Source organism: Peromyscus leucopus, chromosome 7, assembly GCF_004664715.2.
Source record: "Peromyscus leucopus breed LL Stock chromosome 7, UCI_PerLeu_2.1, whole genome shotgun sequence".
NCBI classification, from domain to species: Eukaryota; Metazoa; Chordata; class Mammalia; order Rodentia; family Cricetidae; genus Peromyscus; species Peromyscus leucopus.
Genome location: NC_051069.1, coordinates 78,922,681 through 78,949,507, shown reverse-complemented (window position 1 = coordinate 78,949,507; position 26,827 = coordinate 78,922,681). Strand labels below are relative to the sequence as shown.

The 26,827-nt window shown below is 46.0% G+C and overlaps 1 protein-coding gene and 1 non-coding gene across 4 annotated transcripts in view; one reads left to right on the top strand and one right to left on the bottom strand.

Annotated features, from left to right (window-relative positions):
• Tbc1d2b (TBC1 domain family member 2B) overlaps nucleotides 1-26,827 on the top strand; it is a 67,679-nt gene that overhangs the window by 12,629 nt on the left and 28,223 nt on the right. For all 3 annotated transcript variants that reach the window (XM_028865965.2, XM_028865966.2, XM_037207832.1), the window contains exons 2-3: nucleotides 8,022-8,175; nucleotides 17,269-17,437. In XM_028865965.2, the coding sequence (XP_028721798.1) occupies nucleotides 8,022-8,175; nucleotides 17,269-17,437 (323 nt within the window). The remainder of the gene's footprint in view (nucleotides 1-8,021; nucleotides 8,176-17,268; nucleotides 17,438-26,827) is intronic.
• Nucleotides 131-237, bottom strand: LOC114691007. The gene has a single exon (XR_003734165.1). It is a non-coding gene; the product is annotated as a U6 spliceosomal RNA (small nuclear RNA).

The following is a 26,827-nucleotide window of genomic DNA, read 5'->3' as shown; positions in this document are numbered from 1 at the left end:
CTGTGTAGCCCATGTTGGCCACAGACTCCCAAAAGTTTTGCTGAATGTTGGGGTTACAGGTGTGAGCCACTATACCTGGTTGCCGTCTCTTACAGTATTAAGAAATGGCTTTTCTCTAAAGATTTTGTTTTTAGTTATGGAATGCCTCACAGATTGATTTAGTCATCCTTTCACAAGGCTATACTAATCTTCTCTGTATCGGTCCAGTTTCAATATACGTGCTGCCCAAGCTAGCACAAGTGTTGCTTTTAAGAGCAGACTGTTCCAGTACTAAAGATGGCAGCATTCATCAGCTGGCCACCCACCATTGCGTGTTAGAGGCATGGGAACCATCCAGCTCTCGAAAAGGAATTGGACCATCCAGCTCTCGAAAAGGAATTTGGGTTAGAGTTTGGGTGGTTATTTTCATAAGATATATGAAAATGCTAAATTTAATTAGCAACTTAAACACAACAAATGAGAATTTATTTTGTTCCCTGGATGTGTGGAGTTTGTGAAATTGCATTCTGTCTTCTGAGGAGCAAGAGGCCCCGTATTAGTTGCCTTGGCCTTTCACTTGGGTTCAAATTGAAGATTTTAAAAATCTTCCAAGGGAAAAACACTCATTTTTCCATTAGTATGAAGTCCGAACCCTTGAGATTGTTTCTAGACTCATGCATGATTTTGAAACACTCAAATGGAAAATTGGAAACTAGTCTGCCATCCATTTGAACTTTGTTTTATATTATCAGGCTGTGTACAATTTTTATTGCTTATGGGCAAAGTACCTTAGACATTCCTTCGAAATAAATATACCCTTTCTTAAGTTTAAGAATTGAGCTATCAAGGGCCAAGAATTCCAGCTCTTTAACAGTAAGTAGGTTTCATTGAGTGTTCTCAAAAAAGAAAGAAAAATGTATACCTATTTTAAGGAAATAAGTATACCATCATAAGATTCATTAGCTCATGGAAGCCAATGTGTGAAAGGTCATGGTCCTGTGGAGGGTGGGCAAAGTGGACCCTATCCTCAGCCACATGACTTGGCATTTGAAAACATCCAAGGGTTTTAGACATGGGGCGGGCAGAACTTCATTGACTAGGGGTCAGAAGAGGATTTGGAAAGTGAAGACTAGGGGTAGCTGTCCAGTCGGAGGGCCTGCCACAGAGGACTGGATCAAATGAGTTTGAGAGCTCGGCCAGGGCGTCAGCCCAAGTACAGCAGACCTGGTGGGCCTGCGAAGCTGTTGTACCTTCTCTGCGTCTGTTTAGATGTGGCCTGTGATTGCTTGCTGCTTTCCGTTTCTTCCCATTTTATTTTTAAATATTTATTTTATTTTATGTATATGTGTAGCTGAAGTTTTCCTGTGCCCCACCCGGTCTGCAGCTGCTCAGACCCAAGTAAACACACACAGGCTTCTATTAATTAAAACTGCTTGGCCATTAGCTTAGGCTTACCACTGACTACCTCTCACACTTAAACTCAGTGCATTTCTGTTCATCTGTATGTTGCCTCATGTTCTGTGGCTTTACCTGTGTGCTGTTACATGCTGCTCCCTGGATGGCAGGCTGGCGTCTCCTGACTCAGCCTTCCTCTTCCCAGAATTCTCCTTGTCTGCTTATCCCTCCTATATTTCCTGCCTGGCTACTGGCCAATCAGCATTTTATTAAACCAGTGTACAAAAACATTATCCCACAGCATATATGAGTATTTTGCCTGCTTGTATATCTGCATACCATAAACATGCCTGGTACCCTCAGTCAGAAGAGGGTGTTGGATTCCCTGGAGCTGGAGTTTTATGAATGGTTTTGTGCTGCCATATGGGTGCTGGGAATTGAACCCATGTCATATATAAGAACAATGAACACCTTTAACCACAGGCCTGCTGCTTTTTATTTCCAAACAATGACCTTAGAATAGAATTACGGTTGCAAGTGTCCAGTGAAAGCACATTAAGGACTGATTGATGGTCTTGATCTCTTAGTCTCAGGGGGCCATGCTCGAGGCCCTGTGCACTGATGAGTGCATGGCCTCTGGTGTGCCCCTAACACCAGCACCCTTGTGGGGTTTTAAATTGATCTTCAGTGTTGTTTGAGGTCATCAGCCTTTCAACATTTGGGGAAAGCCATAGAGGAACTTGTGTTTCCTGCTGGGGTACTGAGAATGGAGTTTGCCTTGGGCGTACTCTAATCCTCCTCGAGAGTGGGACATGGACAGACTCAGCTTTGAATTTGACTGTGAAGCTGGCTGTGAGAGCTTGGGAAGCACAGTGCAGTAGATAGTGGGTATCGCACCAGTCACTGAGAACACCAGCCTGGAGCAGGATCCTGGTGTGACATCTGTTTAACCGAGGAGGCATCCAGGGTTTGGGTAAACAAGGCACCTGTCTCACCCAGCTATTGGTTGGAAGAGCAGTGGTATGAAGCCAGGTGCTTAGGCTCCACGGGCAGGTAGATGCTTCTCTTTGGGGAGAATATTGTGAGGGTTAAGTGAGTGTGTAGCAGAAAAGCCCAGTGCCTGGTAATTGTTTAATTGGTAGCGTGTTACATTACTAACATGCCAGTATAGATAACTGGAGAACCTACACTTCATTGCAGTTTTTTAAAGAAAACAGATATATGTATTTGTGGGGAGAAAAATGTTCAGAAATAAGTACACCAAAGTTTTGGGAGGGACCATTTCTGGTGATGTGGTTATGATTACTTTATTTTCTTCTTTTTTTCCCAAATTCTTCACAGGAGTGTATCTGTGTTGTCATTCTTACTTGACATTAAAGTCTAAGTGTGGGGGCAGAGGGATGGTTTAATGGCTAAGAGCACTCATTGCTTTCACAGAGAACCGGGTTTGGTTCCCAGCACATGCAAGGCAGGTCATACTATCTATAACTCCAGTTCCAGGGGATCTGACACCCTCTTCTGACCTCCACAGGCACAGGCACACACTCATACATACAACATAAAATAAACCTTTAAAAACTGAAGTCTAAATAAGCACTTGGGAGGCAGAGGTAAGTGGATCTCTAAATTTGAGTCCAGACTGGCCTACATAGAGAGTTCCAGGCCAGCTACAGCTACTTGGTGAGACCCTGTCCTGGGGGAGGAGAGTTAAAATGTACTTCTATAAAAGTACGGAAGAATAAGGTTGTTTTTGGGTAAGCAGAACACCCTCCAGGATTCCCTGCAAAGCTGTGATAGCCCTAGACTCCACATCAGACTCAGATCTTCAGGTTTCTTCTCAGTTTCTCGTTGCTTTTAATTTTATTTCTGGCATTTTTAGTCACACAGACATTTTCATTGCTTGCTTACATTGTAGCTTTAGAAAGACTTTCTGTTCCAAGAAAATAGAAATGCAAAGACATTTCTTCCATGTTGCTAGGGGAGAGACTTAACTCTGTAACTGTCAGCCTGGAGCCCGCCAGCTCCCTAGGGTTGTAGGGGGAGAAGCAGCTGGTGACTTGCCATTTGAAGTCTGTCCTTCTAGCTGTCATTTCAGGGCTCAGTCCTAAAGGAGTGGCTTGTTTTCCTTAGGCACTGCACCACAGCTCACATCTGGGTAGGATCGTGCCGAGGATTGGACCTCACTGTTTGCTGTCCAAGATTTCTGCCAAACCCTTCCCCATGAATTGCTGCTCTGCTACGTGGCTCTGTAAGCCCAGGCATTCCTTCATCTCCTTAAAAGTGCTGTAGAAATCTAAGTATCTCTTGCCTCACGAGGCAAAAAGAGACACACAATCTTAATTACATAGACATCTTCTTGTAACTTAGTGGGGTTTATTCCATTCATTAATTTATCATGTTTACTATTTCATTCATCTGATGATTTGTATTCAATTTATTAAATCTTAGATCAAATTTGAGATAATTCTCCACTGCGATAGGTCTCTCATGTAGGTCATAATCGCAGTGATTTGATTTCTTCCCAGATGTATGACTGGTTGGCAATGCCATTATTCAATAGTTAATCCTTTCTCCACTGGTTTGCTTTGAAATGGTACTTAAATACTCTTCTACATACTGAACCAGAACCATGTATTTTGATTTGCTAGCAGTATATACTCTTGCTTTAATTATTGTGGCTTTATAACATGCTTTACTATGGTAGGACAATTCCACCCCCATTATTTCAGACTGAACTTTAGATGAATTTTATCATCTCTTTGCCATGCTTTGAATTTGTACTAGACTTTTTCAGACCGTAGAATGAAGGATATCTCAGTCATGTAACTGGGCTTTCTTTTTCTTTCTTTCTGCCTTTTTTTTTTTTAATCTTTATAAACTGCATTATTCAGAAAGCCAGCAATCTGAAAAGACAGTGGATTAACATGTTAAAAGAAAATCTGGTTTTTGTCTCCCCTCCAACCTGCTGGCCATTTTATGCTGATTGTGTCGAGCATGTGTGTCATCGTTTTTTGCTAGGTGGAAGAAAACATTTGCTCTCCGAGTGTTTGAGCAAAGGAATCAGTGGGTCCCCTTAAGGTCTGTGTCCCCAGTGCTGACTGCCAGTCTTTAATGTACATGCATTGTCCCCTTTTCATCCTTAGCAGTGCTTGGGGTCAGTTCCTAGGAATGGGGTCATGGCTCAGAGAATGTTTATGGTTTCTAAGTGTACTGAGTAAGTTTGTGTGTGTGAGAGAGAGAAGGAGGGAAGGAGGGGGAGAAGGAAAGGAGAGAAACAGAGAGACATATGCACCACATGTTCAGGGGTGTGTGTGTGTGTGTGTGTGTGTGTGTGTGTGTGTGTGTGTGTGTGTGTGTGTTCATACAGAGGCCAGAGGACAATATTGGCTGTTGTTCTTGGGTGTTTTCCACATTTTCTTTTTTTTCTTTTTGTTTTTTTTTTGTTTGTTTGTTTGTTGGTTTGGTTAGTTGATCGGTTGATTGGAATTTTTTTGTGCGTTCTTGCGTGTGTGTGTGTGTGTGTGTGTGTGTGTGTGTGTGTGTGTGTGTGTGTGTGTGTTGGTTTCTCCTTGGCCTGAAGTAGGTTAGACTGGTAAGCCTCAGGGATCCTCTTTGCTCTGCCTCCCCAGCACTGGAATTAAAGACTTGCTGCTGTGTCCTGCTGCTGCTGCTGCTGCTTCCCCGTTTTTTCTTTTCCTTCCTCTTTTTTCTGATGTAGATTCTGGGGATCAAACTCAGGCCTTCATTCTTACAAAGCAAGCACTTTCCCAACTGAGCCATCTGCCCAGCCCTCTGCACTGAGTTACGATAGGTGAGCAGTGTGGCCTGAAGGGTTGGGGTCCCAGGGAGTGAACAGCTGAGGTGAGGCCTTCACAGTGGAGAGACCCTGCCAGCTGGTGGAGCCCAGCTCCCTGACTTTGCTGCAGAGTAGCCAGCCAGGCTCCCCAGTAATGTTTCCTGTTGTGGTGGGCCCTTAAAAGGTCTGCTGAAAAGTTTGCACAGTTAAAGACATAAAAGTCTAGACAGGCAAAGGACCAGTAAGTGTTCTCTTTCATACAATATACATTATATCTGGACTGCTAGCGTATAAAATGGCCAATAAATCTTTTGACACTTCATTTTTTTTTTAATTAAAAAGGGAAATTTCTGATGAAACCAACGATCTTAAAGTTAAATGATTTAGTGTAGTATTATTTTGAGCACTGCATTGAAAGCCAGCTGAGTTGAAGGGAGAGCAGTCCTGAGGGTCCAAGAGAAGGAACAGAGGGCCAGAGCCAGACTCATCTATGAGTGAGTGGCTTCTGGATTTGATGCTATGGTGGCCTAGGCATAAGAACTTGTGGTAGCAGCTGGAGCATCACTTGGTACTTAGGCAGCTGTCAAGAACAGTTCCTCCTTGACTGAATGAGGCATGCCAAGCTCCCTTCTCTGAACGGATATTTCATATCACAGCTCTTAGAGGCATTAGATGCTACCATGTCAGGATTGTGCCCACACAGTCCTTTTCTGCCCCTACCTCTCACATCACATCCACTCTGGAGACAGCCAGGGTGGTTTTCCAAGATGTTTGGTTTGGTCTTTTATGTAGGGTTTTATGTTGACAGCAACAACTTAACATAAGAAACCAGACTCATCTTTTCAAGGCACCAAATTCTTTTTTTGTTTTGTTTTGTATGTTTGTTTGTTTTGTTTTTCGAGACAGGGTTTCTCTGTGTAGCTTTGTGCCTTACCTGGAACTCACTCTGTAGTCCAGGCCGGCCTCGAACTCACAGAGATCCGCCTGCCTCTGCCTCCAGAGTGCTGGGATCAAAGGCGTGCGCCACCACTGCCCAGCTCAAGGCACCAGATTCTTAGATCCAAGACCAGCAAGTTTAGCTTGTGTCTTAGAGAACACTAGAAAAGTAACACTTCACCCCTTCTTCTGGCTCTTAAATCTTTCTGCCCTTTCTTTTACATTATCTCCCGAGCCTTGGAAGGGGTAAGAGAGATGTCCCATGGATGGCTTTGCATTTTATAGTCATTTATTTTCAGCCCTTGGACTGGTTATGAGTGTTTGCAGTTACCGCTGCACACTGCAGTTGCCACCTCACACTGCAGTTACCGCTGCACACTGCAAGAAAAGAAGCACCTGTGACCTCAGCTGACAGCAGCACTGTGGACATAAACAGAAGCACCATATCCATTTGATTCCTAGGTTGTTTGTGACTGTGTGTATGTGTGAGCATATTGACATGTGTGAGCATGTGTATGTGGAGGCTCAGGGTTCAATTGAATGTCTTTCCTGGATCACTCTACTTTTTTTAATTGAGGCAGGGTGTCTCTCTGAACCCTGAGCTCACAGATTCCAGCTAGTCTGGCGAGCCAGCCTTCTCTGGGAAAGAATCCATGGGTTTAACATGGGTTCTGGAGACCCAAACCCTGCTCCTCTTGCTTACACAGCAAGTGTTTTACCCCTGAACCATCTCCCTGGCCCTGATTTCTAGATTTCTTTTAGAAAGGCAGCAAACCTTGATAATCACTGCCTCAAGGATGTTTTGATGCCTGATTGGCCAGATTTCTGCAACCTGATAATATGCCAAACACAAAGGAATGTAAGGTCGTTTGCCCCAGGACTTCAGTGAGAGATGACTGAGGCGTTACTCATTGTTCCTAGTTAGTCTTCAGAGACTGAAGTAGAAAAAGTTTTCTTGAGGAAAAGCAGATTTCCCATGATGCCTGCATTGCAGGGGATACTGGAGAGGTCAGCAATGGGTGTCTGTCAACAAGTGTGTTCCAAGTGTGCTGAGCAACTAGTGCATCTGAGCCCAGATCCAGTGACAGTAGGTGTGCAGGCTGGAGGAGGGAAGTCAGGCAGGTGCCTACCCTGTCCCTGACTTGAGGTGCATCCCTGTCCTGGATCTCTCCAGAGCCTGAGTGGTCACAGAGGTAGGCAGGGAGCAGTAGGAGGACCAGCTCACCCTCCATATACCTCTGTCTTAGGATTTCTATTGCTGTTAAGAGATACCATGACCATGGCAACTCTTATAGAGGAAAACATTTAATTGAGGTGGCTTCCAGTTCAGAGGTTTAGTCCATTATCATCATGGTGGCTACAAGTATGGTGGCATGCAGGCAAACATGGTACTGGAGAATTCTGTATCTTGCAGGCAACAGGAAGTGATCTGAGACACTGGGTGTGGCTTGAGCATATATGAGACCTCCACAGTGACTCATGTTCTCCAATAAAGCCACACTCTCTCAAACAAAGCCACACCTCCTAATAGTGCCCCTGCCTTTGGGGACCATTTTCTTTCACACCACCAGTTACTCCCATCATAATCATGCCAACCTTGCACCAGTACACTTATTGTGGTTGGGGGTTCACATCTGGGTGATAGTGTTGATGGCTTTTCTCCCTGGCTTAGCAGTATGAAAGCTAGATAGCAGGAAGGATCAGCTCAGTTCAGTTTTATGTCTGTGTGTTCTGTGTCTGAAGTGTGTGGTTGGTTTTCCAGCAGTAGAGTCTTAACCATCGTGTACTTCTGGGCAACCAAGTTGCTCTCTTCCTAATGCTGCTCTCTTCCATTTGTACAGTTTGTACACAGATGTTTTTTTAAGATCTTTGTTTTACTGATGGCTCTAACAAGGTTTCCCCTCCCTCGTTCTAGGCTCCTAATCGTGAGCTCATGACTTACTGGCTACAGGAGCTTCAGCAGAAGAGATGGGAATATTGCAACAGCCTGGACATGGTGAAATGGGACAGCAGGACTTCCCCAACTCCAGGAGATTTTCCTAAGGGCCTCGTAGCCAGAGACAGCACAGGTAAGACACAAGGGGAGGGTTCCCTGTCTGTTCTTTCTGGGTAGCCATTTGACACAGCAACTCAGATGAGCAGTGAGTGAAAATGAATTCAGACTGAAAATAATGGCAATCCCTTATGACTGGACTGCAGTCCACAGTGCCAGGTGAGGTGCTCCAGGGACAGAGCCGTTTTCAAGCTAGTACTGGCCTGGGTATCAGGCAAGGCAGATGCCAGGCATATTGCAGAGATGGAGGACAACATCTGTGTGTAACTGAAATCATGATCCACAGCATATACCTTCTGATCTGGCTCCAAGGCTAGCTTACCTTCTACCATAATTAATGACGAAGTCTACTCACCTATGTCTTCATGCTTGGGCCAACTTCCAAATGCTTTGCATTTTGAATGTGCCAGGAAAGAAGCGGCATTCCACTGGTTATTTTCTAGTATTTCTTAGGAAGGCCTGAAGAGCTAAGCACTGATTGTATTTTATTGCAGATTCATGGCATTTTCACGGGTCCTAGTAAGTCCTGGCCATTTGTACCCTAGAGAGAATGTGCTTTTGTACTTGAAAAGCAAAACTTAAGCCCCATGACCTTCTCATGATTGTTGATTGTACTGAGCCCTCTAGAAAGAATGGGGCAGTTATTTGCAGATCATCTTGCAGACCTACCTCTCCCTCTCCGAAGGCTATTTCTTGTGGCTCCCTCCTCTTAGCATGTTAGAACAAGCCTGGAGCTCCTGAGCTCTGAAGTGAGCTCTGAAATGGCCAGGGCATTGTACTAGCAATTTAAAAATTATATTTGTGTGTGTGTGTGTGTGTGTGTGTGTGTGTGTGTGTGTGTGTGTACACCTGTATGTACTATGGTGAGCATGTGGAGGTCAGAGGACAACTTTCAGGTGACACTCCTCTCCTTTACCATGTGGGTCCTGGAGATGGATCCAAATCAGGTCATCAGCCCCAGCAACAAGCACAGTTCCCCACCGAGCTATCCTGTCGGCTCTATACGAGCATTCTTACTTAGTTAGGATTTGTTTGTTTGTTTTGAAATAGAGTCTCACTATGTAGCCTTGGTTAGCCTGGAACTCACTATGTAGACCAAGCTGACCTCAAACTCATAGAGATCCACCTACGTCTGCCTCTGGGGTTCTGGAGTTAAAGGTATATGACACCATGCCTGGCCTGTACTAGCACTACAAAGGAGTGCACATTCGAATTAAAACCAGTACAGGGGTGTTGTAGCACTTCCATGAAGAGCTGTGGTCTGCACTCCATAAAGCATGTATGACCCTCTGCTCAGCAGAGCGAGGGCAGTGGCATCGGAGTTCTGGGCACATTAGCAGCTGTCTTTTTCTGGAATCACTCACCGTCTTAAAACTAGGATTTTCTAGCCTTGCTTTTCCTGGTTGGGCGTTTTTTAGCAGACTGTCCATACTAGTCAGTGAGAGGATACTGCCTTGTTTGTACCTGTGGATGATTTTCTAGGAGCCTTTGCCCTGGAGTCTTAGAACTCTGATTCTCCTCCGAGTGGAAGGGAAGGCTTTATATTCAAGTGCATGCCCCTCTCTAGCTTAGAAGTGGCTTCCTGTTGCCTGAGGCTTAGTTTGGTTTGGTTTTATTTTATTAATTTTTATTTTCGTTGTTTTGAGGCAGGCTCTGTAATCTAAGCTAGCCTTGAACTCCTGATCCTCTTGCCTCGACCTCCTTACACTGGATTATGTGTTTGCCCCACTGTATTGGTTTATGGGGCCCTGTGGAGTGGTGGGCAAGCTCTACCAGCCGAGCTGCATCTTTATCTTTTTATTTGTTTTGTTGTTTTTTGAGACAGGGTCTTATATAGCCCAGGCTGGCTTCAAACTCACTCTGCAGCTGAGGATGACCTGTGTCTTTTCCGTGATAAGAAGTTCTATATCAGTCTCAAGGTCACTCGGGACACTGGGAAGGAACTGTAGGGGCATGGGCAGCCTCCATGCTAGTGACTTACACCTTTGGCACTGAAGATCCTCCATTTGCCTCCACTCTGGGGACACAGATCACTCCTCTCGAGCAAGGACTCAGATGTGTAGCTGAAAGGAGGGCAGAGAGGTAGTACCCTGTCTTGGGGTTCCTCTGTTGTGTCTGTCCTGCCTCCTGGCAAACCAAAATGGTGAGGTTGGGGAGCCAGAGGAGTCATCTCCAGCTCACATTTGGTTCCCTTTCTCTCCCCTCAAGTGTTCCTGTGAGCCAAAGTGTTTGTGCAGACAAAAGCGAGAAGTTTAAGGCAGCCTGAGCCCCTGCATGGGCCGAGCTCAGTGTTGGGCTTATTGGGGTCTCTTTGGGACAAGATGGCCAGGACTCAGCCAGTAAAGAGACAGAAAAGTGGAGGAAAGAGCCAGAGAGGGTCCTTCCACATTACTGCAGGTCAGTAGGGCTGCAGGGGCCAGCAAAGCTCAGCCTGGAGGCCCACCCAGACCCGAAATAGACAGAGAGAGCCTGCTGGCTGGCCTTAAAATTTTAGGTTTTTATCTAAAGCACAGTGGAGTTTTAAAAATTGTATGTATAGAAATAACTAACTTTAAATGTCTTCTGAATTCTAGATAGGAATTATAAGGAAGGACAAATAGTGAAACCTTGAACCCTTGAGCTATTTTCAAAACCAGAAAGTGAAACATTTTTGAGTAGAAAGTCTAGAAGACCAGGAGCTAGAGAGATGGCTCAGTGGTTGAGAATGCGTGTTGCTGTTTCAGAGGACTCAGTTGGGTTCCCAGCACCCACATCAGTTGGCTCCCAGCTGCCTGTAACCCCAGTTCCAGAGGATCCAGTGCCCATTTCTGGTCCCTGTGGGCACCGCTACATACATGGCATATGCACACATGGACATAGACACATAAATTTTAAAGAGAACTGCATTTCAGACCCTTTTGTTTTATCATCAAAGGAAAAAAACTGGTTAAAAGATAAATGTTGTAGTTACACGGCAATGTCCTTTAATTTTCTGCGGTCATGCTGTGGTTCACAGCCCACCTTAGCCTAACTGTGCTAACCTAGCCTGGCTGGAAGAGGACTGGTTTTCATAGCACTGGTGTGCTGTTGTTGTCTTCTAGTCTCCCGGTCACATCCCCCAGCGGAGCACGTTGTAGTCTTGAGTGTCTACCCATCATGACTCTCCAGGCACCTAAAGTCAGTGTGGAGAAAGGCAGACAGAATTGACACTTTGCATGGAGTGTTTATCCTGGAAGGCGGTCCTGTCTGGAAGCCTTGTGGGTCTGGCTTAAAGTCTTAACTCTGATATTTACTGGTCATCAGGTTCTGAGCAAGTCACTTACCCATGACTGCAAGACTGCACACTGTGCCGTGAAAACCAAGTTTGTCTACTCTCCACATCGCAAGGATTGAAAGGGAAAGCACATTGCTGAGGGTAGAGATAATTCTACACCCACAGGCACGCATGCTCACACAGGCATGCACACGCACACATCCCTGACAATGCGATTTTGAATGGGTGAGGATTGTGTTTCACTGCATTTAATAGGAAACTGGACTAACAAGAACATCATTTCTTTTTTCCTCTTATGAGCAATTCATAGCTGGAGCGCTGACTCCTCAGCCACGTCTAACTGTCCCATGCTTAGGACTAAGTTCCTGACTCATGCTCACTGTCGCTGGGGTGGCCCTCATATCACAGGAGGACGCTTTCACAGAGACCTTCCACTTCTCTTTAGCAGTGACTCTCACGTGGCTATTCCTCGTGGTTATATCAAATGGCTACAAGAGAATATGGGGAGCCAAGTGGGTCAACTGAGCGTATGGCCATCAAAACCACAGACTCTCAAGAAGCAGGGATGGACAGTTGGTCGTGAACTGGCACTGACCCATAATTGCCTGTGTTTCTGTATTTCATGTCTTTGGAGTAAGAGACTCTTCCTGTGTGGTGGTTCAGTTTTTCAGGCAGGTATTAAAAAGGGGGTAACCTTGTGCCTTTTTATGTGTTCTGTCTGTTATCCCTTCACAGCCTGATTTCTGAAGTGTGCCTCAGGCACCACCCCATTGTCTGCCGGAGTTGGTTGGATAAAGGACCTAGCTTCAAATTATTACTTTGGGAAGATAAACAGTCCATTGTCTACATGTAGAGATATTCATAGCCATTAAGAATCAAGGGTCTGCCTTCAGGGTTTCATAGTATTTGAGAATGAATCCACATACTGAATACAGATTTAATGTAGCTGTCCAGTCCACTCATTTACTTCATTCTCCACAAGACCTTAGAAGAAAGAGCTGCTGGGACCCCGCTCTTGGTGAGGCTTCCTGAGACTCAGGCATGTGTTCATGACGCTGCCTTCTCTCTTCCCAGGCGCATACGTTACTTCAGGGCCAGGTGACTCTTTCTTCTGGCTCGCGGTTTTAGTGGGCTGAGTGCCTGTGCGTGGTTAATATTTCTTAAGAAAATTGTGTTGTGAAAACACTTGAGGTGACGACATTTCTTTCTCTGCAGAAGTGCATCACCTCCTTTAACTGTCACACCTTCTGCAGTTCCGTGTGAACAGGACTCAGCAGCGTGGGCAGGGGTTCCTCTAGGCCAGTGGTTCTCAACCCTTCAATACAGTCCCTCAACCATAAAGTTATTTTTCGTTGCTACTTCTTCATAACTCGCTTGGTTACTATTATACATTGTAATGTAAATACCTGATATGCAGGATCGTGATCCACAGAGAATCATTGCTCTAGGCCTTTAGGCTACAAGGAGGCCTGTGGGTAGAGCACAGAGCTGGCACTAACCACAATAATCAAGTGCCATCTTCTAATGCCAGTCCTGTGCAGTGATCACGGTCGTGTGTCTGTATCACCCTGCTTGTGAAATGCTATGAAATACTCTGCAGTTTTCACGTATGAGCCGTTGTATAGCAGTGTTGTCTCTGAGAGGCTTGTATGACCATGATTCAGCACATCTCGGCATCCATCCCCTTCTGAGAAACGAGATGTTCTTTCTCAGAGCCAGGTTCTTTGGAAGTCAGGCTGTGGGAGAGAGAACGTGGGGGAGATGATCCGTGGAGTGAAAATGCAGCTGAAGCCCGGGAGAGGGGGGGTCTGAAAGGAAACTGGCCAGAACTGGCCAGCGTTTGGTCCCAAGGGGGTGTCCTGAACCTGGCTGAAGGTTTGAGTAGTCTGTACAGGTGAAGGCAGGGGTTGCTGTGGCTATAAATAGCAGCTGGGCCTGAGATTGCTGAAGATCAGGGATGAATGAATGGGAGAGAAGAGAGGAGAGCTGAGCCTGGCGTGCCCCACTAAGTCAGGAACTTACCGGGAAACGGCAGGAAGGGGAAGGTCAGGAGGAACCTCAAGTGTCAGGCCTTGAGAACTGTGGAGGCCTCTGCTGCCTTCTGCATCGTTTCCTCAGCCCTCAGGAAGCCATCCTTGCCTCCCAGCAGCTTGCTGTCCTTGGCCCGTCAGCCAGCAACGGTAGCCTTTTCACCTGAGCCGTTCCGCTGCTCGGTGTCAGTTACTTGCTATTAGTGCATCCATCAGTCAGATCCCCAGGTCTCAGGCTGTATATATTCTTGGTGGGAACCACGGACAGATAGGCCAGCGCTGGTCCCGCCCTAGGGGCTCTCCAAACCCTGTGGCTTCTTGTCTCTCTGTGGGAACTACAGCCTCATGAAGATGTCCCTGCTCCTTCTGACCACTCCCTCCTTCGCAATCTGGGTTGAAACTCAGTTTGATGCCTTTTGGAGGCTGGGGTAGAGGATTGGCCTAGCAAGCACAAAGGCTTAATCCTCATTAAGCCTATCTGATCCTCCCTTACCTACTATAATAAAACCAGTTCCTTGCCCCCAACCCCCTCATTGGAGTGAAGAGAATGGCCATCTTCACCATGAGAATTCTCTGGGACATGCATGCACTTTGTTGTCTGCAGAAGTTTCTGGCAAAATGAGAGCAGGAAGGGAGAGGACAGACTGAGAGGCAGGTCAGATGAGTATAGGCACGTTTGTGGGAGAGCTGTGACAGGAAACGTCATTACAAGGAAGCTGAGTCAGTGAAATCCAGGGGTTGCTGTAGAGGAGGGCCCCAGGAAGTGCGGTCTAAACTCTCTTCAAGGTTTCATCAGCATTGGAGATGCCTAAAAAAAGTGGAAGACACCTTCCAGGGCAGCTTTTCTCTTGCCACTGCGGCTCCGAGCAGCTCCCTGTGTCCTAATGTTAGAGGCTGCCCCCTGCTGCCCTAGAGGCTCCTGAATGCTACTGTATGGCACATACTGGAGAGAAGCCAGCAGCTCCACTCTGGGTGAAGCGTTTTTGAAAACCAAACCAAATAAAAAACAGGCAACAGTAAACTGAAACTTCAGTGACCATAAAAATATACTCAGAGCTGGAGAGATGGCTCATCAGTTAAGACCACTTGCTTGAGTTCTTTTCCCCAACACCGACATGGTAGTCCACCACCATCCACAACTCCAGTTCCAAGGGATCTCACATTTTTTTCTGACCTCTGTGGGTACCAGGCATGTACATGGTAAACATATATATGTAGGCAAAGTATTCAAACGTGTAAAAATTAATAAGCAAAGAACTAAATAAGCATACCCAGCCAGGAAGCTGCTGCTTTTTCAAGTAAAGTGATGACTTGTAAAGATGGTTTTTACACAAGATCCCAGTAGAAATCATTTCTGCAGCTGGTCTCCCTCAAGACCCTTTCTGCCCCCCCCCCCTCATCCTCCAGCACCTCTAATGTCCTTCTTGGGTGGACAGTGGTTTGTTGCAAGCCCTGGGTTTTCATGGTGATGGGTACCTTACCACTTCCGCGAGTGTCAGCCCTTGCTCCTGAGGGGCCTCACGACCTCGCTGCCAGCCCACACAGGAAAGAGTACTGCACCTGCTCACAGTAGCAGTGTGTACGGCTGGTTGCTTGTTTCCTGGCTAGGCTTAGAACTGCCATGCTCTTACTCAAGTTGGGTCAGTGAGAGGCCAACCTTCAGAAAGTGTGTAGGACAGCTCTGCCTTTCTCTGAAGTCACAGTAGAGCCTCCACCCCTGTGTGCCCATGGACTAACACAAGTACTCAGAGGTGGTAAGTGCTTGCTGTATTTTGGCTCTCAAGTGCTGACCAATGTCTTCTTTGCTTCCTAGCCATGTGTGTCACTGCCAAAGCAGGTGACTCTTTTATCCCTGGTTCAGGTTTTGAGGGTCCTGACACAGTAGCTAGAGAGTGGGCTGAATTAGCGGTGGCCAAACTTTGTCCATTTCTCATTAGATCCCCTTTCCAAATGAAAGCTTAAGGAGAACCCCAACATTTAAGTGAAGCGAGCAACCATATGCTTATCCTCCTCTCCCTCCAGCAGTCCCCAGGCATCTCCTAGAACCCTCAAACCCAGAGCAAGGGTCTGACTCCCAGGACTCCATGTGTTCTGTGGTGACTTGCCATGTTGACCTTCTTTTCTTTAGGGTAACAGCTCTTGGTGCTATTCCCTCAGTGCTTAGTGGGTAAGAAAATGATGGCCTATACAGAAGCTGAGTGTTGTTCCCCCTGACAGCGGTCCCTGATGCCTGTCACACTCAAGGCCCTTCTACAGGACATTCTTGGAGCCTTTCCCACTGACATCGACAGTAGTCAAGTTAGTGAGCTGCCTACAAAGTGAAAGCCTTGAGAAGACATTCCCAACTAGGACATCCGTCTCCAAGGGCTGTTGCTGCCCAGGATTCTTGGGCCCTGCTGTCTTGACCAGCTTTTTGTGGAGGCCAGTCCTAAGCAGCCCTGGGGGTCGCTGGTCCAGTTAGAAACTAATTGTCGTCTTGGCTGTCAGTGGCTAAAGTTCCATTCTAATTGTGGTTTCACATTAATATCGTGAGCACTTTATTAAAAAGACATGTAGACCAAGTTGATTGTTAGGAAATAACATGAAGTTCCGTTTGCGAACATTCTTCATTCTCAGACATTGGCACTGGGAAGAATACAGAATGTTTGGATTGTTAGAATTGTTTCTTTAAACATGATGCAAAATGAGTAACAGTATTATTATCTTTGTGTTTATTAGATGGCTTCATCAGTTACTATTTTTATTATTTTATGACATTTTCATTTCCTGCCCCTACCTGCTTTTCTAATTTTGAAACAATTAGCATGTTGCTTGAAGCAAATATTATTTAAGCTATAAATATTGTTATTGTCAAGTAAATCTTGGGCATCATTATTTCAAGCTGGAACATCTCCAGAGATTACTTTTTTAAAATTATTTTATTTTGTTTATATGTATGAGTGTGTGTGTGTGTGTGTGTGTGTGTGTGTGTGTGTGTGTGTGTGTCGTATTTGTAAGTGCTCCACATGACCACAGTACCCTTGGAGGCCAGAGGAGGGCATCACATCTCCTGAAACTGGAGTTACAGACATTGTGAGCTGCCACATAGGTGCCGGGGAAACTGAACTTGGATCCTCTACAAGAGCAGCCAGTGCTCTTAAATTGAGCCAGCTCTCCAGTTCTCAAAGCTTACATTTTAAAGAACAGTTTTAAACTTGAACCATGTTTGGGTGTCGTGGCTCTTGCCTGTGAGTTTGCTGAGCTGCTGCACTGTGACAAAGCTTATTTTTTCACTGTCACGGTTCACAGACACTAGAAAACGTGTTCCTATCTGTAATCTCCCCGTTTTCCTAAAGAAACAGAATCAATAGAGTAGACAAAGCTGATACTTGGCTTTACTGTTTTCAATTAACAGTTTAATCCTGGAAATTGTTCCTTGTCAATACAGGTGAATGGACCCTGTCACCATTACTGATCTATAAGTGCTGTAAGCCTGTATTTAAAACCTCTTCCCTCCTTCAATAAACAGCATTCAGCATTTAAAAAAAGGGGGGAGGGGAGACTGGAGGAAAATTCTGGCCTTTTCTCTCTCCCTGGACCAACAGTTAATTTTGGTGACCTTGAAACACATCGTAACCTTACTACAAGAAGCATGGTTCTACTTTACATGAAGATAGCTCATGAGCACAAAAGCCACCCACAGACCATGTTTTTATATAGCATGCATATGTGCTACTACACATATGGCTGATATTCTTGTGAAGTGTAGCAAGTCAGTGTTTTATCTGGGATGACAGGTTTCCTACAAAAGTTTAGGGTAACTGACAATTGTTTACCTTTCTTTCAGATATAATTTCCCAGCACCCAAATCCTTCTGCAGAAAAAGCCAGAACTGTGCTCGCTGTGGAAGCTGCCCCTGGAGAGCTGGTGGGAGACCGAGCTGCTCGCCAGCCAGCCCCAGGGCATCCGAATTCCATTAACTTTTACTCTCTGAAGCAGTGGGGTAATGAGCTCAAGTGAGTCTTTGGGAAGTAGCATATGCTATTGAAGATGGATTCTCTTTGATAATGAGTTATAATGTGGGTTATATGTTTATCTGTGACATTATAAAGCCACTTTACATTTATGAAGGGTCTTTGTGCTCTGCAGCACACTTTCTCATAGGTCATTTTTTTAAAGCTTTAAACAGTATGCCTGCTCTGGTTCTGGTACCATGCCAAGAATCATCACACGGTTTCATCTGATTGCTTGACTCTGTGTGGTAGATCAGATGGCTGACATTTTACAGAGACGGAAACTAGCTGAAGGGGGCGGGCTCTGAGATGACAAGGCTCCCAGATGCAGGGCTGGGCTCCTTGCCCCTCCAGCTTCACCCTGTTCCCAAATCTCAGGGCCGGCCCGAGTCTCTGCTGTGGGGTTCTGTGCTCTGGCTGTGCGTGGGCCAGTGAGAATGGAGGTGGGTTTTTGTTTGTTTGTTTTATTTGATTAGTTTTTAAGAAAGGCTTTGTTGAGGTATATATAATTCACCCATTTACAATATATAATATTTTGTGGTTTTTCATATATCTAGAGCTGTATAATTAATTTTAGAACATTTTGTTGGTGGTGGTTTGTTTGTTTGCTTGCTTGTTAAGCCAGGGTCTTGCTAAATGACCAAGGCTAGTCTTGAACTTGCAACTAACTGTCCTGCTGTCTCAGCTTCCCGGGTCTGAGACTATAGGCATGTGTGAGCCTGACTCAATTTTAGAACATTTTCATCAGCACCAAAAGAAAGCATTTATGTAATCCTTTCCTACCCCCTTGCGTTCTCCCCTCCCTCCCCGCCTTCAGTCGTAGGCAACCACTAATCTGCTTTCTGTCTGTGGGGATGTGTTTATTCTGAACATTTCATGTAACTGGGATTGCACAAGATGAACCCTTTGGTATGTGGCGTTCTTCACTTAGCGTAATGTTTTCAAGATTTACCCAGGTAGTAAGTAGTATGTAAGTATCTCATCTTCTTCCATGACTAAATAATATCCCCTTGCGTACTATCCTAGTTCCATTTCCTGTTGCTGTGATAAAGCACTGTGACAAAGGCGACTGTATTTATTGGGCTTACAATTCCAGGTTGTACTCCACAACTGGAGAAAAGTCAAGGCAGTCAGGACCTGAAACAGCTAGGCAAATCCAGACAGGAGCAGAGAGGAAGGAATGCACGCATGTTGTGCTCAGCTCACCTTCTCCTCTTACATATAGTCCGGGACCCAGATGACGCTTCCCGCATCACTGAATGTAATCAAGACAGTCCCCCACAGGCTTGCAAGCACTCTTACCTACTGAACCATCTCCCCAGCCCCAACTGTCATCCGTTTGATCCTAGCCATCCTACTAGTGTGAATCAGCTGATGTCTTATTGTGGAATTGGTTTGCATTTCCATAATAACTAAAAACGTTGAGCATCTTTTCCCACGTGGCCATTTGTGCATCCTCTTTAGATTTACATTGGATCTGTTCAGATCCTTTGCCTGTTTTAAATAGTATTGGCTTTTTATTATTGAGTTGTATGCATTATTTGAATGGAGGTGATTCATGAATGTTGGCAGCAATACACTTGTTTTGTTTAGACACAGAATCTCAAGAGACTTGGCTTAAGTTAGAAATGGGAGTTAGTAGGAAGGCTTGTACTCTGTTTGTGGAGCACCAAACTGTGTGCTCTGCTGTAGGACCCAAAGTACCGTCAGCTATGCCCCGCAGTCCTGCTGGGTGTTCAGAGTGCCCCAGCAGCGACCACCCAAGGATACACTGTTTCAGCAAATGTTCTCCCCATACCTCTTTCTGTATATGCCTTGGTGCTTGGTTGCATATAATAAAGTCATTTTTGTGTGTGTTTTCTTTTCTTCAGACATAACTTTGTAGTGGAACTGAGTAGAATATGGCAGAGGTGTCCAGACCTCAGAGGACCAGCACTTAAAGAGATCACTATGAGGCCTTGTCTACTCTGCCTCTGCCTGGACAGTGGTCTTGCCCTCCTGGTCCTGCTCTGCTCTATTCCCTCCACATTCTGCACTCTTGCCTCTGACCACATGCTCACCCTGAATCAGAGTCATGGGTAGCAGCTGCACCAAACGTCTTCGTTTGACACTTGAGGGTTTTAGCATTGTGACTCTAGTCTGTCCCTTGGGTAACTCTCTTCCAAAATTCTCATTCTCCAAGCCTCTGCATTCTGGCCATTTGCTTCCCTCCTCTCCATCTGAGAGCCTCTGCCTCACCATGTACCTGTCTATGTGGCAGGGACCCTGTTTCATCTCATGGAGCCCCACTTGCCTTGTGGATATCTGACTCATCTGAGATAGCCCCACTATCTCCCAACCCCCAAGAGAAGGGGGTGGAGGAGGCAAGGGTGGGGCTGCCTCCCCAGGCCCTGCACCATATCATGCTTCTCAGTAAACAAAGCGTTCTTTGTTCCTAAAAATGTCAGGAAACCACAGCGACTCTTGCTTCATTTTTCAGGTTAAAAAGCTGAGGCTTAGAAAATTAAAGTGGCTTGTTCAAGGCTGCATTACAGGAGTGCATGACAGAACTGAAAAGCACACTCAGGACCTTTACTTCGCATTCCTTTCACTCTTCACCATCACATATCTGGGAGCTGGGCATGATGGTATATACCTACAATGGCCGGCCTGGGTTGCTTGGCAAGATAGAGTCTCAATAAAGTAACAAGAACGTCTGTGGAGGACTGTTAATTAGCCGGGTATTTATACTTGTGCAGCCCCATCTGCCCTCAGAGTTCAACGGTAGGATGAGGTGGAAACAGGCCTCTAGTACTGGGGACTTCCCATTTCCTTGAGGTTAGAGTGACTATGAAATATCTCTGCCTGGAAGAGAGAACACATGTCCCTTTTGTGTGTGACAACTCTCAAAGCAAGTTCAGCCGGCGTTACTGTCAGCAGGAGCAATTCGAGCTGTGCTATTGTAGTGTCGTGTGGTGGGTGGAAGAGGCAGACTCCTTGAAAGAATGTTCAGCTGTGCCACTTCATAATCGGCTGTCTCAAGCAAGTTCCTTACCATTCTGTGCCTACGGTTCTCATTTGTAAGTAATCATGCATACCTCATGGGATGGACTGGATGGTGATAAGTTAATAGGAACAAACAACATGGAGCAAAGCCTGGGACTCCGTTTTAAGGAAAGTGAATGTTGACACGTTGGGTCTCGTGACGAAGCCCCCGTTGTGGAGTTCTGCAGACTGCTTTCTGCAGAAGCGGGATGCTTACCGAAACAGGATGCTCAGACAGATCTCAAATGCTTATGTTTTTTCTTTTCTTTTGACTTGTGGGCATGCTTTAGGAGCTTAAAACAGAATGATCTCACTGAATAGAAAACCTTTTTCTATAGTTTCAGAGATTGGAACCTGCTAAGCAAGCTTGTGCCCTCTGAACTACAACCCCAACCTGGAGAGAACTTAATGACCTTAGAAATAGTAAAGCTATGTTTTCCTAAAAGGAATGGCTCAAAAGTTGTATTTTTGTCATGGATTCAAACTAGTACTAAAATTGATTGTGGTCAGGGTTTAAGGATGAGCATGTGCTTATGTGTGCACATGCATTTATTGTGTTCATCAGTTTAGTTGGAGCCCTCTATAAGGCTCACCTGGTGAACTGAGAGTTTAAATTCCACACTGTTGTACAAGACTCGAGGGCCCTGTGCTCTACTCCCGCAGCTGAGCTACAGATTTGCCAGACTCTAATAGCTGATGCTATTTTAGTGACTGACTGTCCAGTTGTCATGACAGAGCACCATGACCAAGACAACTCAGAAAAGAAAATGTTTGATTTGGGGCTCATAGCTACAGAGGGTTAGAGACCCCATCATAGTGGGGGCATGAGAGCGGGCGGGCAGGCAGGCATGGCACTAGAGCAGTAGCTGGGAACTTGCATCCTTATCTCCAAGTAGGAAACAAGAGAGGTAACTGGGAATGACTTGAGCTTCTGGAACTTCAGAGCCCATCCCCAGTGACACACCTCTTCCCACAAGACCACACCTCCTAATCCTTCCCAAAGAGTTCCTCTAACTAGGAACCAAGTATTCAAATGTCTGAGGGACATTCTTCTTCAAACTGCCCCTGATGCTTATTATGTGATTGAATCACATAGTAATCCCTTAAAACATGATTTATTTTCTATTAAAAATAAGTTAGATGCTTAGGGAGGAAATTGATAAAGATGGTCATGCCACTAAAATATTGTTGAGAGAATGTGGATGACATGGTTGGAAGGAATCAGAAAAAAAGAAGAAAAAAAAAAAACTTGTTAAAAACCTGTAAGATTCTAGGCCTACCTTGTAAGTGTATGTCTCTATTCCATTGAGAGCAGCAGCAGCAAAACCGGATTGGAAAAGCTGGGTGACATCTTAGAGGTATGGTTTATCCAGGCAGGGCAGACTGCATCCAGTAACCCTGGCAGGCACGTCCACTTACTCCGGCATAGGTGCCTCTGTTGGAGGTGTAGTTACGTTTACTTGGTTTCCTGCTCTGATGACTTTCTTATTTAACCTAGCCACCATCCAGATCATACCAGTTGATGGAGCTAGACCCCATGTGAAATTCCAAGTGGTGTGTAAGAATAATCCCTGCCTCATAGAGGCCGGCTGGTGGTTAGTGCTCAGCTAGTGGTGGCTGGAGGATGCAGTGTTACAGACATTGCTCTCACACTTTGGGGCCGTAAACATAGTGGGTCTTCCCTTCATGTCAGGGGGAGAGCGTCCACCCCCACCCCCACCCTCCCAGATGCATGGGGAGGCTGAGCTTGCTGGGAAGGTGTGCTCACCTTTCTAGGTTGTCTCTGCTGAGTCTTTTACTGGTTCTGCTGCTGACTGTGTCCTGGACTCTTTGTTTCTGCTTTCCTCAAGACCCCTCAAACCTGGTAGCAATGTCACTTACATATGTGACTCAGATTCCGGGAATCCACTGGTTTTGCCATCTAGGGCTTTGCCTGGTGACTCATCTCTTTCAGAGCCCCATTGCAAAGTGAAGGCCACCCCAGCCCAAACAAGTGCCCAAATATCTGGTGCATTTGGGGAGGTCTTTCGTGTCTGTGGCTATGTGGTACTTGCTAACATTTTCCTTGTTTTAAGGCATAGCTCAGTCTTTGCCAAGAGCTAGGAGGATTGTACAGTCGTGTTGCTACCTCGTGGGCGTTTTCAGAACCAGGCCTTCTGGAGGGAAGCACAAGGATGGTGGTTGAAGAAGTTGGCCAGGCTGTGTGTGTTCCTATGTCAATACTCTTTCCTAAGAGCTTCCTGAAGCATAAAATTGTTTGTACCTAGTACTTCATGCCAACAGTCTTTCCCATCTTGATTGGAACCATGCACTTCCAGGGTCCCGTTCATTAGCAGGACTACCGTAACTTTAGAGAAATCATGGTTGTGGCTTGCAGACTGGAAGACCTTAGCCATGGCTCGGATGACAGCTGACTCAGTGTAGGAAACCAGACCCCAGAGAATGTCAGTCCATGCCTTATCCAAGGCCATCAAGCAGTCAACCCAAGTCTCCTATTTTAGTTAGAGTTGGGGCCTCCAGGAAGAGAAACAGTCAATGTCTTCTGGGCCTGCTGGATCCACTTGTTACAGGAGCCAAGTTCTCAGTAGCCTGGGTCGGCTCATTCTGCTCTCTTAGCCTTTCAGAGCCTTCTCATTGCCTCAGATAACCCAGCATGACCTCCCCAACTCAAGATCTTTTCCTGAGATTTAGGTGTGGACAGTGTGGGCAGTGGGCATTATTTATCCCTTCCGTCATGGTGGCGCTTTCCCCTGGCTCCTACTTTCTCTAGCCTCCTCAGCACTTCTCGACGTCTCCTTTTGGAACACTGGGCATTATGGTGGGGGTCAGTGGATAGGCCCAGTGGTTTAGAAAGCACAGCCCGGGCCCTCGATCTTCTCTGAAATACTCAGAGCTTGGACCCTCTGGCCTAGGTGAGCCCAGAACGCCTGGCCTGCATGCTGCCACCCACCAGCTTCATTCAACCTGTCCTTTTTTCCTAGTCTTGTGAAAGGCATGCGTGCTTATAAAGAAAGAGGCCTGCTCATGCTGAGGGGCTCAAAGCTGAAACTGAGGCCTTTCTAAATCCACATTCCAGAAGTAGCTACTAGAAATGGAATTGGGTATGTAAGCACTCTGGAATTCTCTCCGCCTGATAAAAGAGAACCTGCAGTATACACTGTCCCGGTGCCTTAGCGGTCTTCTGACGTTCCCCCTAGACACGTTTTTCTGTGGCCCACTTGGACCAGAGCTGTGCCCTCACCTGCAGAGTGAGAGCTTGGCAGTGATGGGGTGTGGACAACAACTTCATGATTCTTGGAATTGATATAGTCTGGGATGGCCTAACTCAGTAACTCTGTAGGGACTGTTGTTCTGCGGAGTTCAGGGGTCTGGATGCGCCCTTTGTCTGACCTGTTCCCTACTTGTGGGTATCTGCTCATCGAGTCAGAGGAAGAAATGCTGAGTCACCTTCAGTGAGCGTAGCTGGAGTTTTCTCCAGTCCTGCCTGGCCCACAGTCAGGACAAATCTCTCTCACCTGCCAGTCCCGCAGCCACTCAGACCCAACCGAGTAAACACACAGAGGCTTATATTGCTTACAAACTGTATGGCTGTGGCAGACTTCTTGTTATGTAGTTCTTCTATCTTAAATTAACCCATTTCTATTAATCTATACCTTGCCACGTGGCTCGTGGCTTACCGGTACTTTTACATCTCACTTCCTCTATGTCTGGCTGGCAACTCCTGACTCAGCCTTCTTCCTCCCAGCATTCTCCTGTCTCTTTGTCCCACCTAAACTTCCTGCCTGGCTACTGGCCAATCAGCACTTTATTTATTAACTGATCAGAGCAACACATTCAGAGCATCCAGAACATCCCACAGCAAGTGAGGGGGTACCTCCTCAGTGTTTTTGTTTTTTTTTCTGACAATGGTGTGAGGGAAGAGAGCTGAGTGCAACCCCTTGGGGTAGCCTGCTTCCTGCTGCCTTCAGCCTTCTGTAAATCCAAACCTCCACCTTAGCCCACCTTTCACCACTGAAAAAAGTGTGGCTGTGCAGGCAAATGTGAACTTGTAGGCTCAGGAGAGATTTGATGGGACATTTCCAAACACTTCTCCCAACTCCAAAAGTCTACTTGCTCGTGGAGATTACAGTGAGAATTGAGTATATAATTACTGTGTTACTCGGATATCTTTATATTTATTTGTTTTGGAAAGTGTGGCACAGTGCATTGCATAATAAAGACTTGGGTTCTGCCAAGAGCACACTCACCCGGAATTTGGTTCGATAGTACTTCAGCTGAAAGAGACTTTGCTTTGAAGCCAATCTCATTTCTTCGTTACCCAGGCCTTGGCAGTTGTCACGGCACTCCAAAGCTGTCCCTCAGCTGCAGGAGTTTGTGACAGCCGGGAAACAAACCCTGGGAGGCGGGGGAGCAGAGTACATGGAAGTCAGTTATTGAAACTGCCTTTCTTCCTGCACAGGCTGAGTGTGGGTCTTCTCTGCTCTCGTTTCTCCTTTTGACTTCAAGAACACGAGTGGCAGGCAGAACTCAGCTACTCCTTGGCTCCCTGCTCACTGGCAGTGTTCTTCACGAAAGAAACAAGAGCACATTTGCTGTGGCAAATGGCAAGGAGGTTTTTTAACTCCTGAAACTTGTTGTAGGAGAACAGGATACAAGGAGTTCTGGGTCTGGAAACTGTCACCAAAATGTTGGGGCAGGATCCCAGGTGCTAGAATGTGCCGGGGTAGATAAGGCATTTGTGAGACTTCCTTTTCTTCCAGAACAACTATTTTGCAATCGTTTTCTCTACAGTTCCGGGATGTTATGAAGCCAGTGTTGACCGTGACAAGAGTGTGGTCATTAGGTTCCCCTGGGTATTGACAGAGCCCCTCTGTGTACAGAGCCAGGCACCAGAAAAGATTAGGCTTGAAATACATGGAACACGCTTACTATGTTTATTTGCCTCTGGTCTCAGTCCTCAGTAAGTAACAGCTTAAAAACAGCTGCCAGTCTTAGAAAAATGTAATCACCAGGTTTTAGGGACTCAATGTTAAAATGTGTGTGTGTGTGTGTGTGTGTGTGTGTGTGTGTGTGTGTGTATAAAGTGATACATTTGCATATTTTGCCAACAGTATGAGAACCTGCGCATGCTGTATAACTTGTGTTCTTCTAAAAGTTAAAAAATACTTTAGTGCAATTCAAACAAAAGGGATAAACTGTGCTTTTAACAACACAGATATTAAGGGACTCAGATGGCTCAAGAAGTAAAGTACTCACTGCTCACGCCTGAGGACCTGATTTTGGATCCTCAGTCCCCATGTAAAAGCCAAGCATTGGCTCCACAGCTGTAACCAGTCCTGGGGAGGAGCTCCGGAAAGCTTGCTGGCCAGCCAGTCTAGCTGAAACAGTGAGTTCCGGGCTCAGTGAGACCTTCCATGAAAAATGAAGTATGGAAGGGCTGGTGAGACAGGTGAGCAGGTAAAAGTATTCCCCAGCAAGCCTGGTTACCTGAGATCTGGAAAACTGTCCTCTGGCTTCCTCTACACGTGTTCCGTGGTGCACATGCCTCCTAGGAAAGAAACAAAATTTTTATTTTATGAGTATGAATATTTGTTGTGCATGTATGTCTGTGTACCACATGCATGCCTGGTGCCCATGGAGCCCCAGAAGAGGGCATTCTGGAACTGGAGTTATAGGCAGTTGTGAGCCACCATGTGGGTACTTGCTGGGAATCGAACCCAGGTTCTTTGGAAGAGCAACCAGTGTTCTTATCTACTAAGCTGTCTTTCTAGCCAAAACCAGGAAGCACAAAACAAAAACAAAATTAAATAAAAGAAGTAGAACGCAATAGGGAAAGATACTTGATGCTGATATCTGCCCCCCCACACACACACACATGCACAGGAAAACACAACTGCACATACACACAACCCACACCGGAACTAAACTATGGAGACATAACTGCTTTATACTAGAGTGTCATCTGTCTAGTTCAAACTGGAGCTGGCATCAGCTTTCCCTTCCCACCTGCAGTCTGCCTCGGGAAACACCGGTGACGCACAGGTTCTTTTCCTGGTTGAGAAGCCATATTGAGGTGTGGTTTGCCTGTAGACTCACTTATTTTAGGCGTACGGGCTGGTGAATGTTCAAATCAAAATTTTTTTCAAATCAGGGCACATGCCTATAATCCTGGCATGTAGAAGGCAAGGGCAAGCAAATTTCAGTAAGTTTGAAGCCAGCCTGGTCTATATATCTAGTTCTGTGCTGGGCCGAGCTACGCGGTGAGACCCTGTCTCAGGTGGTGGGTGTGAGGGGGAGAGAATGTTTGCTCAGGAGCCCTCCCCTAACCCGTGGCCTCGGACAGCCTCCAGGCTACTCGCTCTCACTAGC